This window comes from Trematomus bernacchii, unplaced genomic scaffold (assembly GCF_902827165.1).
Source record: "Trematomus bernacchii unplaced genomic scaffold, fTreBer1.1, whole genome shotgun sequence".
In the NCBI taxonomy this organism is placed as follows: domain Eukaryota; kingdom Metazoa; phylum Chordata; class Actinopteri; order Perciformes; family Nototheniidae; genus Trematomus; species Trematomus bernacchii.
Window position 1 is genome coordinate 2042754 of NW_022987332.1, and position 27066 is coordinate 2069819.

At 42.5% G+C, this 27066-nt stretch overlaps 1 protein-coding gene across 2 annotated transcripts; it reads right to left on the reverse strand.

Moving 5' to 3' along the window:
• Positions 1-389: 389 nt before the first annotated feature.
• rwdd3 (RWD domain containing 3) lies at positions 390-23634 on the reverse strand. Of its 2 annotated transcripts, none has more exons than XM_034126980.1 (5): positions 23392-23479; positions 21665-21892; positions 20673-20885; positions 4654-4772; positions 390-1367 (listed from the first exon to the last, which is right to left on the reverse strand). In XM_034126980.1, the coding sequence occupies exons 1-5, from the start codon at positions 23392-23394 to the stop codon at positions 1253-1255; spliced, it is 678 nt and encodes a 225-aa protein (XP_033982871.1). In that variant the 5' UTR covers positions 23395-23479; the 3' UTR covers positions 390-1252. The 2 variants fall into 2 exon arrangements, with proteins under 2 accessions (XP_033982871.1, XP_033982865.1); XM_034126974.1 differs by having other exon boundaries at positions 391-1367; positions 21665-21897; positions 23392-23634.
• Positions 23635-27066: the final 3432 nt, after the last annotated feature.

The window sequence follows — 27066 nt, forward strand, 5'->3', positions numbered from 1 at the left end:
GACATGTAGGGGGGGGTTCCAAATGCATGACATGAACCATTTTCATTTTACTTGTTTATTGCACTAATTAAGGTAAGTAGAAGAAGTTTCATACAAAAAAAATACTTGAAAGTATTTTTCGTAGATTTTCAAATGGGTCAATTTGACCCTGAATGTAACAGGAGGGAATTAATCGAAGCATCAGACAAAAAAAGCTTTTGAAAATAATATTATATTTTGGTTTAGGTCAAAATATAATATTTGTAAACCTGAATAGTCAGTGCCAGTGCCTCAGCAGCCATGAACCTCACTGCAGAAGCTTATATATAGACATCTAACTTTTTTGTGCCCCACCACTTTTGTACATATAAAAACGCCACTGATTATAAAGAATAGCCAGTTAATTGAAGCATTATAGCACAGGCCTTTGTCAGATGGTATATTACGCTGGTTTTTTTCTGCTTCGAATAGTTCTCTCTTTTTTCACCATACGTGTGTTTGCATCCCTGAATCTATAATCATTTTATATCGTAATTTATTTGTTGATTTTTTAATTTGCAAAGTAACTAAAAGGTATCAACAACATTTACTGAGAAAAAAGTAAAATATGTGCCTCCAAATTGTATTGGAGTAGAAATATAAAGTAGAATAACATTTAAATACCCAAGCACCTTAGTATTATACTCAAGTAGAGTACTTGAGTTACACTGATACTGTAGTTATCATTCAACAATTTATATGTTATTATACAAATTGTACATATTGATTACTTTGAATTTTAGTCATATGTAATATGTAACAAAGTATTTTTACAATGTGGTTTTATACTTTCACGAGTGAGTAAAATATCTGCCTCCTTTTTCCACCACTGCTAAAATATAATTCCATACTTTCCATACTGTGTAGGAAGCCTAAGCTACTGTCTGTAAAGTAGGAACAAAATGACCTCCATGAAAATATATTTTGCAAGGTGTTTCTTGACACTAACAACTATAGATACAGGTCAGAGTGTGAGGAGTTTTCTTCAAAGAAAATGTTCACCTTTAGATCTGCTGTCATTTGTCTTCACAGCATCACACAACCAATCAGCAGTAATGAAACCATGTTTGGTATTGGGGGGGAGGCTTTACATTTATTGAACATTCTGTCCAGTCAGCTCTTCCTGTGCTTCATGTTTCTAGAGTCAGGTTGCTGTTCCTGCTTTCTCAGTCTGAATCTTTTCAAAGATCTTTTTTCCAGTTTAGGATCCATCACCGTGGTAACCTGTGTGCCGTCAGCCACTTAAAGATGGCAGTATCTGCTGGTAGATCTCTGTCATGTTGAGTTCCTGGAAGGCTGCGCTCAGCTCTGGTAACGACTCGTAGCTCTTCACCACGAAACCCTGCAGCCTGACAGAGAGGTGGAGAGGAACACAGAGACAATATGAGGAAAATTGTAGGTTGCAGGTCTCCCTTGAAAAAGAGATCTATGATCTCAATGGGACCAATCTGGTTAAATAAAGGTTTGAATTGTGTAGTCAGACCTGGGGGGGACCAAGTACATGCAACAGGAATACTTTATAAGATTACCAAAATACATTTATAAAAAGATGTAACATATAATTACTGGTTATATTTTTTTTATGGGGATTACTAGCAGGATTACAATAATTGTTACAATACATTTTGAAGTAATGATACATGTATATTACAAAGCACATGCTTACACATTACAAGTCTAAAGGCACATAGTGAAACCAGTCTTGAATGCTTCTTTTACTCTATTTATTTTAAAATACAGTAAGTGGACACATTTAAACAAGAGTACTGCATATGGTTTTATTAAATAGAGCTAAATGAATTAGCTTTATGGTTTTCACTTTTTGGTCGAGATTTATTTTCTCTTGTATTTCTCTGTATTGCATTTGATATACAGGTAATCAAAAGTAATGGAAAGTAATCAGGTAACATTACTTTTGATTAGTTTAATGATGACATGTTGTACAGGTAACTAGTTTATTTCTACAGCAGTGATTTGTACGGTGGCCCTGAAGTGCAAGTCAAAACAGCATTTCAGGAAACACCACAGCATTTTACAAAACACCACAGCATTTCAGAAAACGATACAGCATTTCAGAAAACACCACAGCATTTCACAAAACACTACAGCATTTTAGAAAACGCAACAGCATTTCAGAAAACACCACAGCATTTCAGAAAACACTACAGCATTTCACAAAACACCACAGCATTTGAGAAAACACCACAGCATTTGAGAAAACACCACAGCATTTGAGAAAACACCACAGCATTTCACAAAACACTACAGCATTTCACAAAACACCACAGCATTTCAGGAAACACTACAGCATTTCAGGAAACACTACAGCATTTCAACTTATACGGAAAGGGTATTCCTTTAGGGAGAACACTTCTTGTTTGTGATTGGACAGAGCCAGCCAGAGAAGCACTGCTGTGATTGGTTGTTTTTGCTGCCAGTCAAGAAATGACGCTTCGTGATTGGTCAGCACCCGACAGCGCAACATGTCCCGAAACATCAGCCGTTAGCTGTTAGCACACAGAGCTCACAGCTCCTCATATCTGTTCAGAAACTGGACAAAAGTTAAACATGAACAAACCACAGACTGTCTGTGTCATGGTGAATACAGTCGCTGCTTTATTTATGTCTGTATGCCGTTGTTGTGAGTTTGGACGGAGCAGCTACAGGTTAGTTTATCCTGATCGATCCGATCTCCATTCAGAAAACACGCCTTTTAAAAGGTTTTTTGCCTGCTGTCTTGTCTGCAGATGTGTCACAGCATTAATTCATGGTTTTTACTAACTGCTAACAGTATGTTGTTACTTCGGCATCATTTTGAAACGTGTATTACAATGAAATCACGGTAAAATATGTTCATTTTGTTGTAGTCTACCATAGTATTTACATGGATATAAGCCCCGAATATTCGCATCGCTCTAATCGCTCGAGTTTCAGGTTTCACCGCGGCTGTCAGCTGTGTTTACTCCTGTCATTCAAACAAGACGCGCTGGAGAGCGGGCGGGGCTTATATCCATGCAAATACTTTGGTAGATACCAACTACAACAAAATGAACATATTTTACCATGATTTAATTGTAATAAACGTTTCAAAATGATATAGTTTTTTTTTTATTTTAAAGAAAATTCAGATTGAACATAGTAAAAAACTGTAAATTATAGTGTCCGTCCAAAAATTCTTTATAACATATAATAAGTACCCTGTATCAAGATTGATGCAAAAGGGTTAGGGTTACACCTCTGAGGTGATTTGGGTGGAAATGGGGGTTTTACCGTTTCTCTGGAACCCATTGGTCGATCTCTTTCTGACCGTTAGAGCCAATAGAATCGAAGGGGAATCTCCCCTCTCACACACATGGTAAAAAAAAAAGGTGGGGGCTTCGCGCATGCAGTTTTGCATCAGAGCGAACCTATACTCCCTCGCAGGTCTCCCTTGAAAAAGAGATCGTTGATCTCAATGGGATTTTTTAACCTGGTTAAATAAAGGCTACAAACAAACAATACTCTAGCTCTGACATCTGGAAACAGAAAAGCAGGTTTATTGCTCATGGATTATCAGAAATCATTTCAAAGGGACACAGACACATTGGATTAACCTATGGATTAACTTCAGCAGCGTTTTTATCGTTTTAATGCCATTGAAGACCACTTTTGACCAGACTACGAGACAGGTAAACCATGTTAGCGTTTTTAGCTACCTAGCGCCACATGTTTTGATGTCTGTTTTTGTTTATAAAGTCGCAAGTTCGTATCATGGAGTGATAATGTATGCACCCATCGATTCTGTGTCACCTCACGATGTGAAAAGATGTCATGGATGTGCAGAAAAGATAAATAATAAGGTTTTGTGAGTGAATTTCGGTGCAGTAATCTGTTAGCATTTTTCACTCGTTGCTAATTCAGAGGCTCAGTGTTAGCATTGTGGGTTTTATTTTGAAAAATAAATAAAAATGATCAGTTAGATGAGTTTCTTCCCGTTACATGGATATAAAACATTCATAGTTTATTCAATGAACATGCCCTCAGACACCGTTTCCTGCAAGATGTTGCGGGAGTGCCCCGGTACCGGGGTCTCTCTGGCTTAACAGGTTCACTTTTGACCAGTTTCTGAACAGATATGAGGAGCTGTGAGCTCTGTGTGCTAACAGCTAACGGCTGATGTTTCGGGACATGTTGCGCTGTCGGGTGCTGACCAATCACGAAGAGTCATTTCTTGACTGGCAGCAAAAACAACCAATCACAGCAGTGCTTCTCTGGCTGGCTCTGTCCAATCACAAACAAGAAGTGTTCTCCCTAAAGGAATACCCTTTCCGTATAAGTTGAAATGCTGTGGCGTTTTGTGAAATGCTGTGGCGTTTTGTGAAATGCTGTGGCGTTTTGTGAAATGCTGTGGCGTTTTCTGAAATGCTGTAGCATTTTGTGAAATGCTGTGGCGTTTTCTGAAATGCTGTAGCATTTTGTGAAATGCTGTGGTGTTTTCTGAAATGCTGTGGTGTTTTGTGAAATGCTGTGTTGTTTTGTGAAATGCTGTAGCGTTTTCTGAAATGCTGTGGTGTTTTGTGAAATGCTGTGGTGTTTCCTGAAATGCTGTTTTGACTTGCACTTCAGGGCCACCGTAGATTTGTCAGTGATACATACCCATGTCCAGCATAGGGAGACAAAGGGCTTTCAATGAGGACCTTCATCATCCTCTCTTTGCACTTCCTGCCTGAAGAATCCACATCCACCTTCACTGTCTTCAACAGGCGACAAAACTCCTGAACAGAAATCAGAATAAACCAGAACAAAAAACCTACAACATTAATTTAACTCAAGCAACTGTAGCAGTGGAAACCAATGTTACAAGTTATTTAAATAAGGGTTATAACCATAGACTATATATTTAAACCTTTATGAAATGTCTCCTTCAGTTTGGGCTGCTATCACTAATACAGGACAATAGTGTTAATGTTATAAAGACGTTGTTGCTTTTTATTGTTATTTTATTGCCCATAGACTGCACACAGAAAATAGCTTTTAGTTAAAAAATGTTTAAGTTATCTTTCTCTTTTAGACATTGTTTTTATAAATATTAAAACATTATTGTATTTTTTTTATGCGGCCTCTGACTAATTCTCTAATTGTATTTTCATCTACAGTATCTCCTGATGTAAGAAGTGCAGAGGTTAAAAGTTGTGGTATTCTAGATACTAAAATAAATATTGTTCTCCTGTGTCGAGCAAAAGAGGAAGTCATGTGACGTATTTACAGAGTAACAGAGGGGGAGGCTGGGAGGATGGAGGGGTGACAGAGTGTCTGATTCTACACCAGAGAGCGCTGTTTAGATCAGTGCTGCGAAATACAGGGGAATAGTGTAAATATTTTAAATAATAGATATCACTTTTAAAGGTGATTACTTACATGAAGGCAATTATCTTTCCTGTTACCAGTTTTAAAATACAAATGTGCTTATTTGCATACATTTCCAGAGCAGAAATGGGAACATTGGATGAAGCCAATTTTAAAATGATCTTTTCCTTTAACCTGTTAAGCACCAAGCCTGTTTTTCATGTTTCAGGCTCGAAAATGACATGCCCAAAACAAATGACTACAACTTAACTTCTAAAAGGGTTATATGAATAATTTCTTTTATCAAAGCAAGGTTACATCTGTGAGTTGGATGTAGAAGTGTCAGAATCAATATAAATCTTTTTTATTTGAAAGAAAATTCAGATTTTACATAGTAAAAAACTGTAAATTATAGTGTCCGTCCAAAAATTATTTTTTACAGATAGTGAAAACTACCCTTGGATGATGGGTTAGTAGACTAAAAGCTTTAGGAATCCAAAGTACAACATATAATAAGTACCCTGTATCAAGATTGATGCAAAACAAGTGACATTTGACCTTTTTAGAGAGGTTTAGCCAAAACCACCCCACCTTTGAGGTGATTTGGGTGAAACATTTTTTTTTTCCATATCTCTGGCCCCCCTTGGTCGATTTGGATGGTTGACACCTCTTTCTGACCGTTAGAGCCAATAGAATCGAAGGGGGAGGCTCACACACACACACATTGTGAAGAGAAAAGGTGGGGGCTGCGCGCATGTAAATGTTAAGCAGAGTGAAGCTATTTCTAGCTCTGACATTTGGAAACGAAAAAGCCGTTTTACTGCTTATGGATTATCAGAAATAATTTCAAAGAGGGCACAGATACATTGGATGAACCTATGGATTAACTGCAGCATCGTTTTTTTATCGTTTTAATGCCATTGAAGACCAGTTTTGACCAAGGTAAGCCATGTTAGCGTTTCTAGCTACTTAGCTCCACATGTTATGATGTACGCTTTCGTTTATAGCGTCGCAAATGTTTATCACTGAGTGTTGAGGTGGGCACCACTAGATTCAGTGTCTCCAGGACACCAAAAACGACTGGTTGGCTGTGCATCTAGGATAAGTAATAAGGGAGTTATTGTGAGTTTAAGTGCCGTTTTAGGTTACATTTTTTAGCTCGTGGCTAATTCAGAGGCTGAGTGCTAGCATTGTGGGGTTTTTTTTTGGAAAAAAAAATTAAAAAGATCAGTTAGCTGAGTTTCTTCCCGTTACATGGATATAAAACATTCATAGTTTTATTAAATATTAAGATTCCTTAGACGTTGTTTCCTGCAAATGACGCGTTTATCCACCCGGTACCGGGCGGATGGTGCGTAACAGGTTAATAAACACTGCCTTCACTGGTTGAGTTGCAGTTTAGCCAGGCAGCTGCTGCTAGAATGAAGCAGCGCGTCTACCAGGAGCGGGGGCGAGAACACCGCCCTCACTGGTTGAGTTAATAACGAATGCCAGATGCAGCGTAGGCGGGAGCAGGGTGCGAGAACACAGCCTTCACCAGCTATCTGCTGAACGGAAAGAGTGGAGCAACGCTCCTACTCGCCGAACACAAAAGGGATGTAACTACACCCATGTTACCAGCAGAGGGAGCGGGAGCGAGAGCACTGCCTTCACCTAGCTGGAAAAAAATAAAGAAGTTTTAGCAGGACAGCTTATCCAGTCGGCTGCTGCTAGAATGAAGCAGCACGTCTACCAGGAGTGGGGGCGAGAACACCGCCTTCGCTGGTTGAGTGACTGTGTCCAGAGCCACCCCAATGAAGGTTAGGCTCTGAGAGGGGTTCAGACAACTCTTCTCCATGTTCACCCTGAGGCCTATCCGGGCGACATGAGAGAGAAGGAGAGCCGTGTCCTGGATCGACTGTAACCGGGATGGTGCACAGATTAACCAGTCGTCTAAGTATGGCGGAATCTTCAACCCTGAGACTGCACCCTTGGGGAGAGGGAGAGTCCGAATGGGAGCACCCTGAACTGGAAATGACGTCCTCTGAAGGCAAAGCGAAGAAACTGCCTGTGATGAGGCACAATAGGCACATGAAAATAAGCGTCCTTCAAGTCGACGGACGTGAACCATTCCCCCCTGGCCACGGTACGAAGAACGTCTGCTGTGCTCAGCCCATGGAAAGGTAAAATCTTTAGGAACTTGTTGATCGAGGATTGGGCGAAGTCCACCGCCTTTCTTCCTTACCAGGAAGTAGGTCGAGTAGAAGCCTCCGGGCTGTGAGATGGGGTCCACAGGCTCGATTGCACCCTTGGCAAGGAGGACTGACAGCTCCTGGTTTAGGGCGATTTATTTTGCCGGGTCGCTTATGGTGGTCATTTTGACCCGGCTGAAGACTGGGGGCCGGCGTCGGAACTGAAGCTTGTACCCTTGGGTTAAGGTGGAAACTACCCAGGGGTCTGAAGCTTGAGCTACCCAGTAGTTGAGCTGCTGCTGGGAGAAATAACCGACAGCCGGCCCCAGACCCTCAGTACCTTGCCCCCCGGCCTCTGGCTCTGGGGGGGGCGACGGTTAGGCACCGGATACCGAGGCTGCCTTGGGGGCGAGTTAACAGGACCGTAGCGGGCCGGCCCCCTCGTGGGGCGCTGAGGCCCATGGCGGGCACCGGGGTGAGCCGGTGGATGGGAGCGGCCTCGGGAGGCAGACGCGGAACCTCTAGGCCTACCGGGGGGGGGGGCATGTCTCTGTGAAGAGCTGAGAACTGTTGCCTGGTCTGACTAGCTTGGACAGTCCGTTCGAGCACCTGTACAGCAGCTGAACCGAACAGCTCCCCCGGCTCCACTGGGACAGCACGGAGAGTCCTCCTACATGTCTCTGATAAGGGTGACTGTGCCAGCCAAACCTGGCGACAAGTCTGGACGAGAGTGGAGACCAAGCTCTCTAGACATCAGAGCGAACGCCTGTAATGAGGCGTCACTGAGGCTGGTAGAGGAAGCGCTGAGAACATCCTGCTGCAGGGAAGCTGAGAGGGCGAGCATGAGGTGAGAGAGGAAATTGCCTATACGGCCCATGCGCGCCGCTGCATCGTAAGCCTTAGTGAACAGGTCATCAGTGACCCGACATTGGAGTAGAGGGCACCTGGCCTCCGACCTCAGAGCTTCGTCAGGGGAAACTATGAGGGAAGCAATGGTAGGCTCAACAGCCGGCGTGTGGTCAAGGCCAACTCTTGCCGCATCCTGCATGGCTGCCAAGGCTCGGCCATCGGACGTAAGACTGTAAAGAGCCTTAGTGTCCCTCCAGCATGCATGTAACTCCCTCAGATACTCACAAGAGGGAGGAACAGTAAACGTGGCGGGTGCCGGAGTGCGCCTAAAGAACGCACTGGCAAGCGCTGTTTCGGGCTGCTGTGCATCCAGCTGCTGGCGAGCCAGTGCCATGCGAATGACGGTACCCATGGAGCCGTCATCTGCCTCCTCCGAGGATCCATGAACTGAGGTACAGGAGCCAGGCCCAGAAGCATGGGATGGGCTCTCCCCGTCATACTCATTAAATTGAGTGGCTGAAGCTGCCATCGAGAACACATCGTCATCTAGAACCAGCTCAGCCACGGGTGGATCGGGTGGATCGGGTGCAGCGGCGTGCTCTGTACGGGCACCAGAATGGAGAGCCAAGAGGAGTGACTTCATCTGGGCTAGCTCAGCAGTGAGTAGGTCCACCCTGGAGGACAGCCTATCAGGCTTAGTCCTCTTCTTGGGCGGTGCACCCGCAGCCTCTGCGGCCCAACGCCTAGGATGGGTAGGTTGGGCTGGAGTCGACTGTGCAGGGGGAAGGCCACCCTCAGTCAGTAGTTCAACCTCGGCTAGTCTAGCAGCTCTTACCGCACGAGTCATGATGGTGCAATTCATGCACGGGTCCTCCGAAAGGCCCTCCCTCAGATGCTCGAGGCCAAGACAAGAGGGGCAAAGGTCATGGCCATCCTCTGGTTGAAGAGGAGCCATACAGGTGTTAGAGCCGTTAGACATAGCGATAGCTAGAGCACTCAGCTGACTGTAAATAACTGGGCCAGGAAACAAATATGCAGTGGAGGGGAGTGAGCACAATAGTAGTTAGCGTGAGCGTGAGCACTCTGCTAACTGGGGTGAGAAAAATGAAGTCAGTTAATGGGTTTATGCCGTGAGAGGAGAGCGGGAATACTCTCTCCACTAGCGCCGTAGCGAGTTAGCCTAAGCGAGAGCACTCTGCTAACTGAAGGATGGAACGGGCATTAAACCAACTGTGTGCAGTGAGAGGGGAGCGGAAACACTCTCTTCACTAGCGCTGTAGCAAGTTAACTTTGAGCGAGAGCACTCAGTTAACTGGAGGATGGAGCATTGCACTTTATATGTTGTTGCCACTCTTTGCATATCATGTATTTTGTTTTTTACCATGTTTGTAAAATGTAGTTTCCTTAAATGTTTTATTTGAGGGACTGTGGATGGAAAGTAGCTCAAAGCTAAATCTGGCACTGTTACGCTTGACACATTTTAATGTTTTAAGTGTTCATTACAGTGCATTGTCCCTGTCAAATAAACGATTAAATAAAATAACCAATTGTGCGCCGTGAGAGGGGAGCGAAGACACTCTCTTCACCAGCGTCGTAACAGTTAGCCTGAGCGAGAACACTCAGCTAACTGGAGGATGGAACAGGTAAGGAACCAAAAGTGTGCAGTGAGAGGGGAGCGGAGACGCTCTCTTCAGTAGTACAGTAACAAATTAGCTTGAGCGAAAACACTTGGCTAACTTGGACATAATTATCTCATTAGCTTGAGAATATATAGCACAAAATGGTAGCGATCTCACCGACTGACGTGCAGGAGCGTCCGCTCTTAACCGGTCCAGCTCTTGGGGTCCGAGCGGTGAACACCGCGGTCCCCTCCCTTGGGAGGCGACAGCTCGTCGCAGCCTTTGGAGGGCGAGCGTTTCTAGCCCGCAGCTCCGATCGAGACGATCACAAGGCTACAGGTAGCGATGAGCTAGAATCTAATTTTCAATAAGCTAGCTTGGCTTCTACTCAAAAAGTAGTAACCTGCGCAGCGAGAAGATGAAAAAGAACTGAACTCGTTGACAACACCGGAACTTATGCCTTCCGGGGTCATACGAGGTCACACGTGACTTTGTTGATATAAATATTCGACCTACGCATGCGCGAGACAGAAGATATCCAGTGCTAAAGCACCGCCTCTGGCGGTCAGTAAGGATGAAATAGAACTGGCAGTGAATGATATATGACTAGGGTTGCAAAATTCCGGGAATTTTCAAAGATGGAAACTTTCCATGGGAATTAACGGGAATAAACGGGAATTTATGGGAATAAACTGGGAATTTTCTAAATGGAAGGTTGGCTCTTCATAGGGAACTTAAATATAGTTGGGGAAAGCATATTTTAGCATAATCTTGACTAAGGCACCGTTTACACGAGGAGAAAACTGCTTGTATCTGCATAGTTTCGCGTGCGTATAGCCCTATTATTTACACGAGGCCGATAGAAACTGACCCCACAAACGATAACGGGTCCCAAGGTGGATAGATTTGCAAACGAAACGCTCTGGGGGGTCAACCGAGTCCGTGTAATCACCTCTATACGAATATTTCCTAAAAAAATAACGATAGCCCCACCTCTCCTGCTCACTGCTGTAGCAACTATCAAAAATAGCTGTGTTAATTAAACGCACAAGGGGTTCTTGAATGAAATAATATTATAAAAGGCAAACCAGAATTGTTAACGCCCAATATACTCCTTAAACAAAATAAACAGAGTCAGATTTCATGCATTGATCCATTATATTGGCAATTTTCCAGCCAAACAACACAAACAAAATTAAACAGTCCGCTCTGCGATACACCAAACTTGTCTTTACTGCCTAATCCAGGCCATTATTGTTCATTGCTCCTGCGCCCGTCGGCGGCAAAAAGAGAAATGTTTGTAGGCAGAGGACCGGCGTGTCCCAGAGGAGCGATCTCACCCGGTGTTTGTAGAGAATATCTCTCTTTCTGAGCGCGTCCTCTCCACGGAGACGTGCTTCTTGGTCGGTCGATGCAATATCCACAGATTCGGTTTCTTTCAGTTAACTTCCCCGTTGCATTTATCCATATGCTGAGGAAATTACTATATCCCGCTGAATACCAGCAATCGCCACACACACTTCCTCCTGTCAGTAGCTACTGCTAGTGCTACTGCTACTGACCATGCTACAGATATTAGTGCAAAATCTACAGCTCCTCTACCACAACCATCAGCAACAAGTGGACATGGAGAATTACATGAACTACATGTTGCTTAATCCACCACGGGGCATAAACAGAAGGGTAGCCATGGCAACATTGCTGCGGGGCTGCCCCGGGCTGCTCTTCTTCGCTGCTTTTGGTGTATTTTGGCGGAAGTTACAGCGCCACTTACAGTCCCGGCATATGTACTACAGCGTTTCCAGCGGTCTCGTTTGAACAGACACGTTAAATGAAACGAATGCATGTGAACGGAAGACTTTTTTGAATACGCATACTGTGCATAAATGCAAACGTTCCCGTGTGCACAACGCCTAAAACAAACAGATGCCATTCAAGTACACTTGAATATCCATGCCATAGCACACTGCTTACTATTGAGACCACACCCCCTACAGGCACTGTGCATTCCTCCTTCACATGCACAGATGATTTCGAGAAGACTGGATCACACTTTGAAAAAAACTTGTTCTGTTCTACTTAAAAAAATAAATAATTTAAATTAAAAAAAATCGGTTGAAATGTTATGTTTTTTGTTTAATTTTGCATCGAATATTTCCAAAATTCCCCAGCTTAACTTCCCATGGAAACTTTCCGGAAATGTACCGGAAATGTTCCGCCCCTTTGCAACTCTATATATGACAGACACTTCTATAGAAAGTGCTACTGAAATGGAGATGTCCGTTGGTGTGTGATTGTCATTGCCATGAAACTTCCCCAGTTGGACACACACATTAAGACAAATATTTTAGGCGTAGGCTTTATATTATTAAATATGTGCTTTTGAAGTGGAGATTTCTAGTAGATGGTATGAGAAGAATTTTGATTAAGATATGTATTGTAAAATTATTTCCATTTTGCATGACACTACATTACTACTTCACCATAAGGTAACACCATTTACTTAAATATTTCACCATGAAATTTTATGATTGATACCTTAAATTATGATTATTTTGTATTACGAATGTTACTGAAATGTTATGTTTAAATATTAAAATGAGACATGATCTAATGTTAACCTCTGGTGAATTTAGGAAACTCAGACATTGTTGGTAAAACACCTAAATATGTTTATGTGGGACCACATTACTCCAGTTTTGGCTGCCTTACACTGGCTCCCTATAGAACACAGGATAGAATTTAAAATGTTTCTTCTCGCCTACAAAGCCCTTAATGGGCATGCGCCATCTTACCTTAAAGTGGACCTATTATGCTATATTGGAAAAATATATTGTAGGGCCATACCTATACAAAACATGTCTGTGAAGTCTTTTGCTTAAAATACCAAACAGTTCACCCATTGTAGCCATGCCTCATACTGCTCATACCCCTCTTTTGCAGCCCTGTTATGCCCCTTTCACACCGGCGCTTTTACAGCTCCTGCTCGGAGCTGGAGCTGGAAAAGCGCCGTTTTTTCCTGTTCACACCGCAGCGGCGGCGCGTCATAGCTCCGGAATGCGGTTCACTTCCAGCTCCAAAAAATTGTCGGTCCAGAGGCAAGAGCTTTGGAGCTATGACGCGGCGTCGCTTACGTCTCTTACGTCGAGGCGTGCAGGAAACCTTACTTTGACCATCCGTTCGCTGTTATTGATCATTGTGGAGATACATGGGCTGTACAGGTTGTCATGTCCGACTATCACAAGTAGAATCATAATGAAAAATACGCCGGTAAAATGTGCCTGTAGAAAACGGCTTAGCAAGTAGTCAGTTTAGCTTCGGTTGCTATGCTAACATCACCCATGTTATACCAGAGAAACTTTCATAACAGCGTTGTGATGCCAAACAGCGTCAATTCAGACTGACACACATTCACTTAAGGGGAACTGGGGATATGTATCAGCTGCTTGTGTGACAATCAGACAGTGAATACTTTAGAGCCGTGTGAGCTAACCCGGAGCTAACGGGAGAATAAACTCCCGTGGAAGAGCAGCCGGCCAGCACTGCAGCGGTCGGTAAATGCCGCTGAAACACATTAATAAACAATGAACCACAGCACTCTGGAGAAAAGTATAAGGTTGGAGAAGTCGTTATTTAATTTAATCTGGCTTCGTATGATTAAAAGCAACACGATCATCGACCCGACGCAGTCCCCCCCCGTTGTTTTTGTGAGCTCCGTTGGGGAGAAAATCAGCGATGTAAACGGTGACGTCATGACGCAGCAGCGGCAGCTGGGCGGTGTGAACAGAGCGGGAGCTGAAAAGGGAAACCGGAGCTGAACCAGAAAAGCTCTCGCTAGGAGCTAGAAAGGGAAAAGCGCTGGTGTGAAAGCCGCAATAGAGAAACGCAGATTTTGGGTCCTTAGCTTGAAAAACAAAAAAAGAGGAAGCGGAGCTAATGCCTGATCAGAATTCTACCGGAGATAAAGCTAAATTCTGCTGTGATAAAACGCCATCCTGTTCTAAACCACATCAAAGATTATTTCTGAAACAGTATGGAGCTCAAAGGCTTTTTCTCTTGCGGGTTTATCACAAGGAGAGTTCCTTTTTTTATTTCCTGCTTTTTAAAAACATGTGCTCTACAGCAGGGGTTCCCAACCTTTATTGTGCCAAGGACTGGCAGATACATAAAAATAAAATCGCGGACCGGTTGTCAATTTTAACTGATTTTAGTATTTACTCACCAGCAGGTAGCAAGAGAGGCTAATTGTATGTAACAGCCTGAACAAATACTAGAAAAATATGCATCCAAAACATATTAACAACGGAAAAACTGAAAACCAAAAAACCGACGTTATTCAGTTTTTAAACCAAAACGGGAAAACAGATAAATCAACGTTTTGGTTTTGTTTGTATGATTTACGGATAATCCAGTGAATGCTGGGAAAACGAGGAGAAGGCGCATTATGAAGGAGATGTCCGGTCGCCAGGGTGTGTGTGTGTGTGTGTGTGTGTGTGTGTGTGTGTGTGTGTGTGTGTGTGGCATTTGTTTTCAGAAGATATTATGATAGTGTCGTTCGTTCCGTCATGCGCCTTGGTGACCGGACATCTCCTTCATAAAACGAGTAATAGGGGGAATAATCGGGCAGTTCGATATGTGTAGAGGTGTGTGTGTGTGTGTGTGTGTGTGTGTGTGTGTGTGTGTTTAACACGTAGCAGCCTGCAGTCACTCTTAAGCTGTTCTGATTAAGTTAAACACAGTGAAGGCGGTGCGTAAAAAGGCACAGCTCTCGGCGCGCTGGTGCTGCACTTCTCAGAGGCGGAGTTACACGTCCCGCTGCCTCCTGATGCTGCAGCCATTTCATGAAGTGAAGGAGGTTTTCATTCTATAAAACAGCTGCGGGCAGCAGATACTGTGAGAGTCCCGGACATGAATTCATAGATCAAAGCAGACTGGTTTACTCTCCTGTTTTGCCAATCCGGTGCTTAAACAAATAGCTCTACACCCCTGGCCGACATGTCCTTAAAATGAAGTCAGAGTTTGAAATATATCTCAAATAATGTATGCACTGCCATTTCCCCACATAAACATAACAGTCTGCAATCAAACGGTTGTCTCCTGTGTGCTCCTCTTCCTACTTGGCGCACCGGTAACTTTCTCGTGCGCACGAGAGGCTGAGACCTAGGCTGAGCCGCCGAATCCCTCGGAATATCATAAAAGCCATTTTCAACTGTTTTCTGTTGAAAGTTTAACTAGGCTACTGGATGATAATAATATGACTGGTATAGGTGCCAGGTAAACACTTTTTGAAACAAATATTATGATAATATATTTTTATATATTTATAATTCTGCAAATATTACGATAAACTCACAGCTATTTTGCGGCCCGGCAGTAACACCTCCGCGGCCCGGTACCGGTCCGCGGCCCGGGGGTTGGGAACCCCTGGTCTACAGTACAGGTTAGCTCTGAGTGTTAGCAAGGCTTGCTAATGTAAACAAAGATGAGATTACGTCCAAAACACGTCAGGCATTGTTTCTGATAGCAATTTTCTGTGGGTCCGCTGCCGATTTGACGTCAGATCGGCAGCAAATCTGTATCCGCTCGTTGTACCCGTTTTTAAAATATTTGGGTACGGAGGAAAAGAGAGAGGGTTTTATTTTCTGACGCTGTGTGAGTTCCCCGACGCACCGGGGACACATATGTATGTATAAAAGACATCACAAAGTGCATTTTGCATGATAGGTCCCCTTCAACCTATCCTAAGGGAGTGCATGTACGTAGACATGTTGTGCCTCTCCACCTCTGTTCCTTACTTCTTACTTGCTACCCCTTTCCCTCAACCTATCTTAACCTGTTAACCCCTGAGCCTGTTTTTCAGGTCTCAGGCTCGAAAATGACATTCCCAGAACAAATGACCATATCTTCCCTTCTAAAAGGGTTAAATTAATAATCTTTTTTCTCAAAGTAATGATAAACCTGTGAGTTGGATGTAGAAAAGTCAGAATCAATATAGATGTTTTTTATTTTAAAGAAAATTCAGATTTTACATAGTAAAAAACTGTAAATTATAGTGTCCGTCCAAAAATTATTTTTTACTTATAGTGAAAACTACCCTTGGATGATGGTAAGGTAGACTAAAAGCTTTAGGAATCCAAAGTACAACATATAATAAGTACCCTGTATCAAGATTGATGCAAAACAAGTGACATTTGACCTTTTTAGGGAGGTTTAGCAAAACAAACTCCACCTCTGAGGTGATTTGGGTGGAAATGGGGTTTTTTCCATATCTCTGGCCCCCCTTTGTCGATTTTGACGAATGAAATCTCTTTCTGACCGTTAGAGCCAATAGAATCGAAGGGTAATCTCCCCGCTCACACACATTGTAAAACAAAAAGGTGGGGGCTTCGCGCATGCAGTTTTGCATCAGAGTGAACCTATACTCTAGCTCTGACATCTGGAAACGGAAAAGCAGGTTTATTGCTTTTGGATTATCAGAAATCATTTCAAAGGGACACAGACACATTGGATTAACTTCAGCAGCGTTTTTATCGTTTTAATGCCATTGAAGACCACTGAGCAAGGTCTCCTAAGGGTGCCCCGAACCAGGCTAAAAACTAAGGGGGACTGTGCCTTTGAGGTGGTGGCCCCAAGGCTTTGGAACAAACTCCCCCAGACACTAATGGCGCATTTCCACCACACGGTCGGCCTCGGCCACGCTCGGTACTGCTTGGCCGCGTTGGGCCTTAACAGGGCCGGCTCACTTCATGCTGCGCTTCCATTACAGTTTAGGAACTGGGGTAGTTACTATAGTAACGCAGTGTAGGCGGAGCTGTGACGTCATCTTCAATGAGAACCCCAGAAAAACAACACAGCCGTTAGCTGTTAGCACTCAGAGCTCACAGCTCCTTATATATGTTCAGAAACTCGACAAAAGTTAAACAAGTACACACCACAGACTGCCTGTGTCATGGTGAATACAGTCGCTGCTTTATTTATGTCTGTATAGGCCGTTGTTGTGAGTGTGGACGGTCGGAGCATATACTGCGTTAGCTTAGCCAATCTCCATCTAGAAAACACGCATTTTAAAAGGTTTTTCGCCTGCCGTCTGTCTGCAAACTTGCCAAAGCATTAATTCATGGTTTTTACTAACCGGTATCAGTATGTTGTTACTTCGGCATCATTTTGAAACGTGTATTACAATTAAATCACGGTCAAATATGTCCATCTTGTTGTAGTTGTAGCCCCCTTGCCAGCGATCCTCTCTCTAGTTTAGCATACTCAGCCCGACTCAGCCCTGTTTGTTGGCCCCGATAGAACCACAATTTTGTCGGGCCAGAAAAGAGGTGAAAAAGTGGCCCCGGGCCGGGCCGGGCCGTAACTAGGCCTAGTGGAAGCGCAACCAAAAACGGGCACGGCACGACACGGCACACTTAAACCGCGCTCCGCGCCATGGTGGAAATGCGCCATAAGAGCCTCTGCCTCAGTAGAGATTTTTAAGGGGCAGTTAAAAGACCCACCTTTTCCGACAGGCCTTTGGGTCGTCGGAGGAGGTGAGTTAGTAGCTGTCTTTTATTGGTGTTTTATCGTATGTTTTATCCTATGGATTACATGCTGCTGTTTTATGCCTTTTATTCTACATTTTATAGTTGTACTTTGAATTGTGTCCTGTGTACTGTACTGTAAAGCACTTTGTACATCCGTGTTGAGAAGGGTGCTATATAAATAAAGTTTTACTTACTTACTTACTTACTTTTGACCAGACTAGGACACAGGTAAGCCATGTTAGCGTTTTTAGCTACCTAGCGCCACATGTTTTGATGTCTGTTTTTGTTTATAAAGTCGCGAGTTCGAATCATTGAGTGATAATGTATGTACCCTTCGATTCTGTGTCATCTCACGATGTGAAACGATGTGTTGGATGTGCAGAAAAGATAAATAAGGTTTTGTGAGTGAATTTTGGTGCAGTAATCTGTTAGCATTTTTCGCTCGTTGCTAATTCAGAGGCTCAGCGTTAGCATTGTGGGTTTTATTTTGAAAAAAAAAAAAAAATGATCAGTTAGATGAGTTTTTTCCCGTTACATGGATATAAAACATTCATAGCATATTAAATATTAAGATGCCCTAAGACACTGCTTCCTCAGATGACGCGTTTTTCCCCCCGGTATCGGGGGGGCGGTGCTTAACAGGTTAAAGAACTCATTATACCCTACTGTCCAACTAGGGCATTGCGTTCCAAGAATGCACGGTTGTTGGTTGTTCCTAGAGTCTCTAAAAGTACAATGGGAGCCAGAGCCTTTTCTTATCAAGCTCCACTTTGGTGGAATCAGCTTCCAGTTTGTGTTCGGGCGGCAGACAGCCTATCCGTTTTTAAGAGTATGCTTAAGACCTTCTTTTTCTTTTTGATAAAGCTTATAGTTGATAAAAGAATCGAATAAGAGTGCATTGACGTAGACACGTTGTGCCTCTTCACCCATACATCTTGGTTCTTACTCTTTTTCCTCACTGATGGTATGTCATTTGGTTGTGTGTGTAGACGGTGGAAGCAGGGAGAGGCATATATGTGCCTTGATCCCTGCCGAGTCGACGCACAACTGTTGATTGGTGTCAGTGCCAAAAAAACTTTTTAGGAGCAATGCGCTCATGGTATAGATGTGGCACATACATCTTAGTTCCTACTCTTTTCCCTCACCCTATCCTAAGGGAGTGCATGTACGTAGACACGTTGTGCCTCTCCACCTCTGTTCCTTACTTCTTACTTGCTACCCCTTTCCCTCAACCAATTCTCAAGTGATGGCTCACACAACAACCCCAGAGCCACCACTTGCGCCAGGTAAACAAGGTATGTAAATGTCAGTAAACTTCCAAGTTATGCGAACATGTAAGCAAAGCATAAATTACAGCTACGTTGTTGACGTTACTTTGAATCGCGCGGGTAAGCTAAACCGTTAGCAAGTAGCTATAGCTAGCCAGAGATATTAAAGTGGACCTATCATGCTATATTTAAATGATATATTGTAGGGCCATACCTATACAAGGTATATTTATACTTTTCTGTTTTCAAAATACCAAACAGATCATGCATTTTAGCCATGCCTCATTTTGCTCTATGTGCCGTTTGCTGTCTACGGGTCTGATTCTGCTGACCACGCCCCCCTGCAGGAGAGGGGAGCCGTGCTCTGATCAGCAGCTGGGCTGTCAGAAGAGGGGGAGAAAAAGAGATCTCCGTCCTCCGTGTTTTATTATATAGAGTCGTTATTCATTTGTTTTAAAGCTCAATAAATAACAAAGAAGACCTTTGACCGGCACTTTTCTAATTTTGTCCGGAAGATTTAAACTTTAACGGACATCTTGACCGGCGAAACAAACTGAAACTCTGCCGCACGGTCCCCTCGTTCCTTGGAAGAGGCGGAGAGGTGGGTGTTTGTCATCTGCTGGTGGACTAACCGGAGAGAATTACAGTGCTTGCCTCGACGGGGAGGGATTGCATTGAATTAAAGCAGCGGGAGCAAACGCTTGCCTCGGGGAGGGAGAAAAAAAGCCACAGCGGAGAATAAACAGAAGGGTAATCATGGTAACTATGGACGGGAAGTCTTCTTCGCTGCTTTTGTGGCAGACTACAGCGCCACTTACAGGCCTGGCATATGTACTACAGCGTCTCCAGCGCTTTCGAACAGCAATGGCCGTGGCTGTCTCCTCCTGATTGGTGGAGTTGGCCCAATAGCCGTAGCGCCACCGTCCTGACGTCAGGACAGTGTTCAAATCTGGATCAGTTTTTATCAGATCCGTTGCAGCCCCTTTTTTAGAGATTTGGGTATGGAGGAAAATAGAGAGGGTTGTGTTTTCTGACACTTGGTGAGTTCCCTGGAACACCGGGGACACATATTCATGTATAAAAGACCTACAAAAGTGCATTTTGCATGATAGGTCCCCTTTAAATTAACACTTTGTCATACAATATAAATGTTATGTTTTTTAGCGTTACCTGGTGATTTCAAAAACTCCTCTGGAAAATGTTGACTTACTGTCAGTGTTCGACATGAAGCTAGAAGCTACCTTACATTACACAGTCAGAGGGGAGTGATTTGTAAAATATCCATAAAGAAAAAGAAAATCTGTTGAAAGATGTATCCATAGATCTCTTAATGTTGCTCTCAAAGTGCACCAGATTGATGCTTTTAACTTCAATATTTAAAAAAAAATCTTCCCGGGGGAGCATGCCCCCGGACCCCCCTAGAGGAGGTGAGGACCCCCCTATAGGAGGTAAGGACCCCCCCTAGAGGAGGTTAGGTCCGCCCCTCACTTATAAAAAATAGCACTTTACCCCTGCTTACACCTATATGCCGTGAGCTGATTATCGAGCCTTCTTTGTAACAGTCACAGGTGTACTGTGTATGTGCGTGTGGGGAGTGTTGTAGTAGAAATTTCCACTGTAGCGCCCGGTACCTTAATGTACCTTAATGAACTGTGGGCTAAGCCCCGAATGTTTGTAAATGTAACATTTGTGATATTGGGCTATATAAATAAACATTGATTGATTGATTGATTGATATATTTACTTTTTCTTCCTTCTTTCCAGTAGTCTTAAAGAAGACATGTAATTAGAGCAACATATCCTAATCTATAGCCTATACCTCAGGGTATTCACTGTGTTGTATTAGTGAACCTGCTGTATATGTTAAGATGCATGTCATCATGTCTGCTGGCGTACCTTGATGCTCGGCCTGGCTCCCAGCAGGATCATCAGTATGCAGCGTCCCAGTAACAGCCTCCCAGTGAGCTGCAGCTGCAGGCTCCAGCGCTGCAGCTGCCCCACGTACCGGCTCCGGGAGCGGATGTGGTCCAACGACAGCACCGCCGTCCACTCCTCCTCCTCTTCTTCCTCTTTCACCTCCTCACACATCTCTGTCACCTCCACACACTCCTGATTCCAACACAGATCCAATCATAATGAAATTAGTTTTCTTTCAAAGGTCTCCTATCATGCAAAATGCACTTTTTGACATCTTTTATACATAAACATGTGTGCCCGGTGTGTAAGGTAACCCACAAAAACGGGGGTACAACGGATTTGCTGCCGATATGACGTAATATCTGAAATTTGGGCTGGCTTTACGCCCACGGCCCTATCAGAAACGTTGCTATCAGAAACAATGCCCGACTGTTTTGGACGTAATATCGTCTTTGTTTACATTAGCAAGCATCGCTAACACTCAGAGCTAACCTGTACTGGAGAGAGTATGTGTAAAGAAGCAGGAATTAAAAAAGAAACTCACCTTGTAGTAAACCCGCGAGAGAGAAAGCCTTTGAGCTGTTTCAGAAATAATCCTTGATGTGGTTTGGAACATGATATGCCGTTTAATCAGGGCAGCATTTAGCTGAGTTTCTGCTCAGCTAAAACTCAGCTAAATGCTTCAACTCGGTAGAATTCTCCTGCATTAGCTCCCCCCCTCCTTGAATATTTATTCAATTTGTTTTCAAAGCTACGGACCAAGAATCAGCACTTTAGTAACAGGCCTGAAATAGAGGGGTATGAGGCATGGCTAGAATGGGTGATCTGTTTGGTATTTTGAGCAAAACACTTCATAGAAATGTTTTTTACATATTTCTATATATCTGAGACCTAAAATATATGCCTAAAAATAGTATATTAGGAGACCTCTAATGTGATAGTGTTGCTCATTAGACAGGAAGTGTGTTTACCTGCAGCCGCTCCACCAGCCGGTGCACCATGGGCTCTGGAGGCAGAGCTGCAGCCTGACCCAGCAGCTTCTGTCTGATGTCCTGACACTGAGTCCTGGAGAGACTGCTGGAGGAGACCGAGATTGCAGGGGGGCACAGAGGGTAGGGGGGGTGCAGGTGTAACAACAGACTCACGTCCAGCCCCCTTTCTCCTCCAACGCTGCTGTTGATCTGCACCATGAGTCCATCCTGAGCTGGGAGCCAATCAGAGACGTGTTCAAGCACTGCTACAGCACCAACAGATGCTATGTGTGAGGGTTTTAATTCTGAGGATATAATATCAGACCGCTTTGAATTTTATCTTTGAAGGGTCAAACCCCATATCTCAGCTGTAACAATAATGTAGAAGGTGATAAACAATAAACCTTAAAAATAACATGACAAATCTTATACTTGAAGTTGGCAAATTACACAAACATATTCTAGATGTTCCAAGTCCTTCCGAAAAAATAAATTCAGATTTAAATCCCTGATCTTCAGTGATGGTGATGCGATGTTAAATGTCTGTTTCCTTCTCCCATGTCTTAATTATTTGTCCTTGTTGATGTTGCAAATTGAGTTGCTGTGATGATGGAAAAATGCCAGACTCGATCTGAAAATAAAGTATTATCGTATCCTATCGTAAAATCGATACAAATAATGACAACTCTAATGACAAACAAAAAAAAAGTACAATATTATATTTTAATTAATGTGTACATGTAGCCCCTGATAAACTGGATTGATTTTTTAGATGTTATTGTTTATTTATATATTAAAATATATATATTTATCTATTTCCTTTTCCTGTTTCATTTGATTGACATTTATATTTGTTCCCACTATTTGTTCCCACTATAATTCTGAATGTTCAAAAAATGTGCAATAGAGAGACAAGAAAAAATAAGTAAAGAATAATGCAGATAAAACCGACTGAAACGGTCTTTGGTACTCTTTCACTATTAAACGTATTAAAGAAGTTTATGAACAGAAAACAACTTTATTTGAATCATTATTACCATATGGCCTATTTACAAGTGTTTATATAGAAGTTCTTGGAAACTTTAACTAAATGTTCCTGTCTCTTGATGCCAGTGGTGTTAAGTAACTAAGTACATTTAATCAAGCGCTGTTCTTAATTACAATTTTGAGGTAATTGTACTTTACTTAATTATTTCCTTTTAGCTATTTTGTTCTTCTACCCCACTACAGTTCAGAGGTAAATGGTGTACTTTTACTCCACCACATGTATTTAATACCTTTAGTTACTTTACAGATGTGGATTAACGATGTGAAATATAATCAAGTGTTAAATCAGACTTTAGTTCCACCTGGAGTAAATTCACAAGCTACCCTGCATATACAAAGTCATTCAAACTAGCTGCACCTTTACCAGCTTTGAGAACACTTTAATGATCAATCATTATAAAACATATCATATATATTATTCTGAAAAGGACCAATCTGCACAATCACTACTTTTACTTTTGGTACTTTAACTATATTTTGATGATAATACTTTTCTACTTTTACTTGATTAACATTTTGAATTCAGAACTTGTAACAGAGTATTCCTACACTCGTGTACTTCAGAGTATAACATCTGAGTACTTCCCCGCCCCCTCTCCCCAGGCCTCATGGTGTGTGTTGACCTGCTCAGTGTGTGTTTTCAGAGGCTGGAGGTGTCTCCAGTGCCAGACTGCTCTCACCATCCTGCTGCCGGACTGTGAGCTCTCCCTCCCCGCAGTAGATGGAGGACAGCACGGAGACTTCCTCTAGAGCAGCTTCAGACATCATCTACATATTAACACCATGCTGAGAGCGTCTGCACTAACCAGCGATATTTTCTTTAAACACGGTATTTACAGTCAAACTTCACAAGTATCAGTGATATGTTGACAAGCATGTCCGCTTCTCCGACCTTACCGCCCGGGTAGCTCAATATGGTCTAGCTGGTAGCTGCGGCCGCCGCAGGCAAGTACACGACACTACACGACACGCCCCCTACACGACACGCCCACCTGACACGACACTACGGTGGCTGAGAGACAATTGCCGGTTTAGTGATCTCTCCAGTGTGCTGGGCAGTGTGGCGGCGGAGGGAGCCGAGGGCACCACCGGAGGAGAGGCGAGCGACAGCAGCATCACCGTGGTGCAGCTCCCCGCACAGACTGAGGGGACTTGTTACACGGAGCCCATCACCGGGGAAGCCTGCGGCGGGAGAAGGCGGTCTGCTCGGCCTGCCCTTGGCTCTGGGGTCCCTCCTTAAAAAAAGTCTCATCATACTTAATCCTAGACAGTAGCACATGGTATATATTGTACGACTTTGTCATTTTTTTAATGTTGATATGTATTCGCTCATAGCCTACTGTGCCTTTCACGCAGACAATACAAGTGCATTTTGAAATGACAAATAGGTTTATGTTTCAAGTTTATTTGCATTAAAAACGTGTTTTTAAACCCTTCTGTTCAAATTTGATATTTTGTTTCTTAAAAGATTAAATCTTTAAAAACATGCTGTTTGCCATTTTTAACGTTTGATGGAAGAAATTAAAATATAGGTCACTGACGTGGAGCTTTAGGCCTGCAATGCTTTCAAAAAAAATGTTGGTGTTGTTTCAGTTTTGAGTGAATATGGATGTTAAATTCACAAATGAGTATGAATAATCTTGAACAAGAACAGGATCTTGAGCCATGATGTTTTTAAAGTACAGAAACATTCAGAATGCATGACGATTCCTTCAAAGGTTATGTAATAGACCCCTAGTACTTTTAATTTATAAAGTAATAATAATACATGTGAATGATTGAGCTCATTAGTGGCCTGACTGGCCCTCCTAATTTGGTCCTTAATGACCCCATGATGTGATTATGTATATCTTAAAACCTTTAACAACTATATTTAGATGTTCACAAATATCTACATTTATGTATAAATACATGTGTAGCAGTTAGACAAACATAATTAATAGATTATCTCATTAATACCTATTTTATATATTAAAAAAAGTTTACTAAACCACCGTTTGTTGACAAAATGATTTGGGTTTAAAGTTATACTGTTGTGTCTCAAACGGATAGACTAGGTTATTAATTTATTTGCCTAATAGTTGCTTAAAATGCTACAATAACATTTGCAATTCGTTTTTAATCTGCCATGTACGGTAATGTCTCTCAGCCACCGTAGTGTCGTGTCAGGTGGGCGTGTCGTGTAGGGGGCGTGTCGTGTAGTGTCGTGTACAAGCCCCCAGGAAGTGCGCCGGACTCTGAGGAAAATATTCGTTGTGGCCAAACGGCAGTACTACACTTCCGTATCAGTCGCTGGGCCCAGAAAGACTTTTCCTTTTCCATTCAATATGGTCTAGCTGCGGCCACGGACAGTACACGACACTACACGACACGCCCACTACACGACACGCCCACCTGACACGACACTACGGTGGCTGAGAGACATTACCGTACATGGCAGATTAAAAGCGAATTGACAACACTTATTATTATTGAGATCGTACATGGCAGATTAAAAACGAATTGCAAATGTTATTGTAGCATTTTAAGCAACTATTAGGCAAATAAATTAATAACCTAGTCTATCCGTTTGAGACACAACAGTATAACTTTCAACCCAAATCATTTTGTCAACAAACGGTGGTTTAGTCAACTTTTTTTTAATATATAAAATAGGTATTAATGAGATGATCTATTGATTATGTTTGTCTAACTGCTACACATGTATTTTATACATAAATGTAGATATTTGTGAACATCTAAATATAGTTGTTAAAGGTTTTAAGATATACATTATCACATCATGGGGTCATTAAGGAACAAATTAGGAGGGCCAGTCAGGCCACTAATGAGCTCAATCATTCACATGTATTATTATTACTTTATAAATTAAAAGTACTAGGGGTCTATTACAAAACCTTTGAAGGAATCGCATAAATTAAAATAAATGTATGGCAAGTATGATCAAATTAACATAATGTCAAGATATAGCCAATAGACAATCAACATGCTTTGAATATAAAGGAAGAAGAACAATAAACAGATGAACATTTAGGTTTTATGTGTAAATTGTGAACAAACCATCTTAATACAACTGGCAGTCTAAGACAGCAAACTAAGCTTCTTTAACTGCTGCTAGAACACTGTTTTACCATGGGGTATTTCTAACAAGACCAAAAAGATATACAAGGCTTCCAAAACAGAAGAAACCAACTCAATACAGTATTTTAATTTCCTTCAAAACGACAAAAGCACTAATAAAAACCAAATAACAATAACATAAAGGAAAAGTAATTGAAGTGGTTGCCTGTTGTAAATACCTTGGTATCTGGCTTGATGATTGTCTCTTCTCTAATAAGTCAAAGATATGTTTACTGTATATTATAAAAATGCTTGTCATGTAGGCATACTGGAGATGGGAAGGCTTTAGTCAGTGTTGTAGCTGAGATTCTTACCGTTCCAATGATGTATTAATAATAACTTGGATTTATATAGCGCCTTTCATGAGACCCAAGGTCGCTTTAAAAAGAACAGGAGTAGAAACAAACATAACAAAAGGCAGTTAGACGAACAGTTAGACAGACAACACAAATAGATTTGGGGCCAAAGACCTTGGCAGACTTGAGGGCCCTTTTGAAGGCGTCAAGCGTGGGGATGTTGCAGATCTCCGCACGGAGAGCGTTCCAGAGAGTGGGGGCTGCCATACTGAAGGCTCTGTCCCCGAAGGATCGCAGGTTGGTGCGGGGGGCCAGAGTCTGAAGACCGCAGGTTCCGGGGTAGGGCATGTGGGAATTGTATTGATTTGATACAAGCAAGCCAGTGTTTCATTGTGTCCGAGTCCAATTTGTTGAGCTCTGGGCGTGCTCCATCACGGAGTGTTGTGTTGTTTGTCTATAGGTGAATAAAATAGAATACAATTTCAGTGACTTTAATATTGGAAATAGTTAACTCCTTAAACAAGCAGCAATGGACTGGCCTGTATAATCCTATGGGACAAAGCTGGTCATACTTCCTCACTTTCAGAAGGTAACCCTTTAACTGCCAGCGCCACCATTTGGTAGAGCACATTTTGTGTCTTGATATCTTGTTGAAAAAAAAAAAAGTTTAACTCCATCTGATTCAGCCAGCTCTACTTTTTTGGTTGACATGTTATGCACAAAACAACCTCTAGATGTCACTGTGGTTCGAACAGAAAGCCCTTCAGCTAGTTTAAATCTTTATATATACGGTCTATGGTTTAAATGTCAGGCCTACAGCATGGCCACAAACCCCATCTAAAAACAGAGGCCTGATTGCATCCACCTGGGTTACTTGGCTCTACCCAATAACTATATATCATTTAACTTTAAACCACACTTAAAATAATAATATAATTA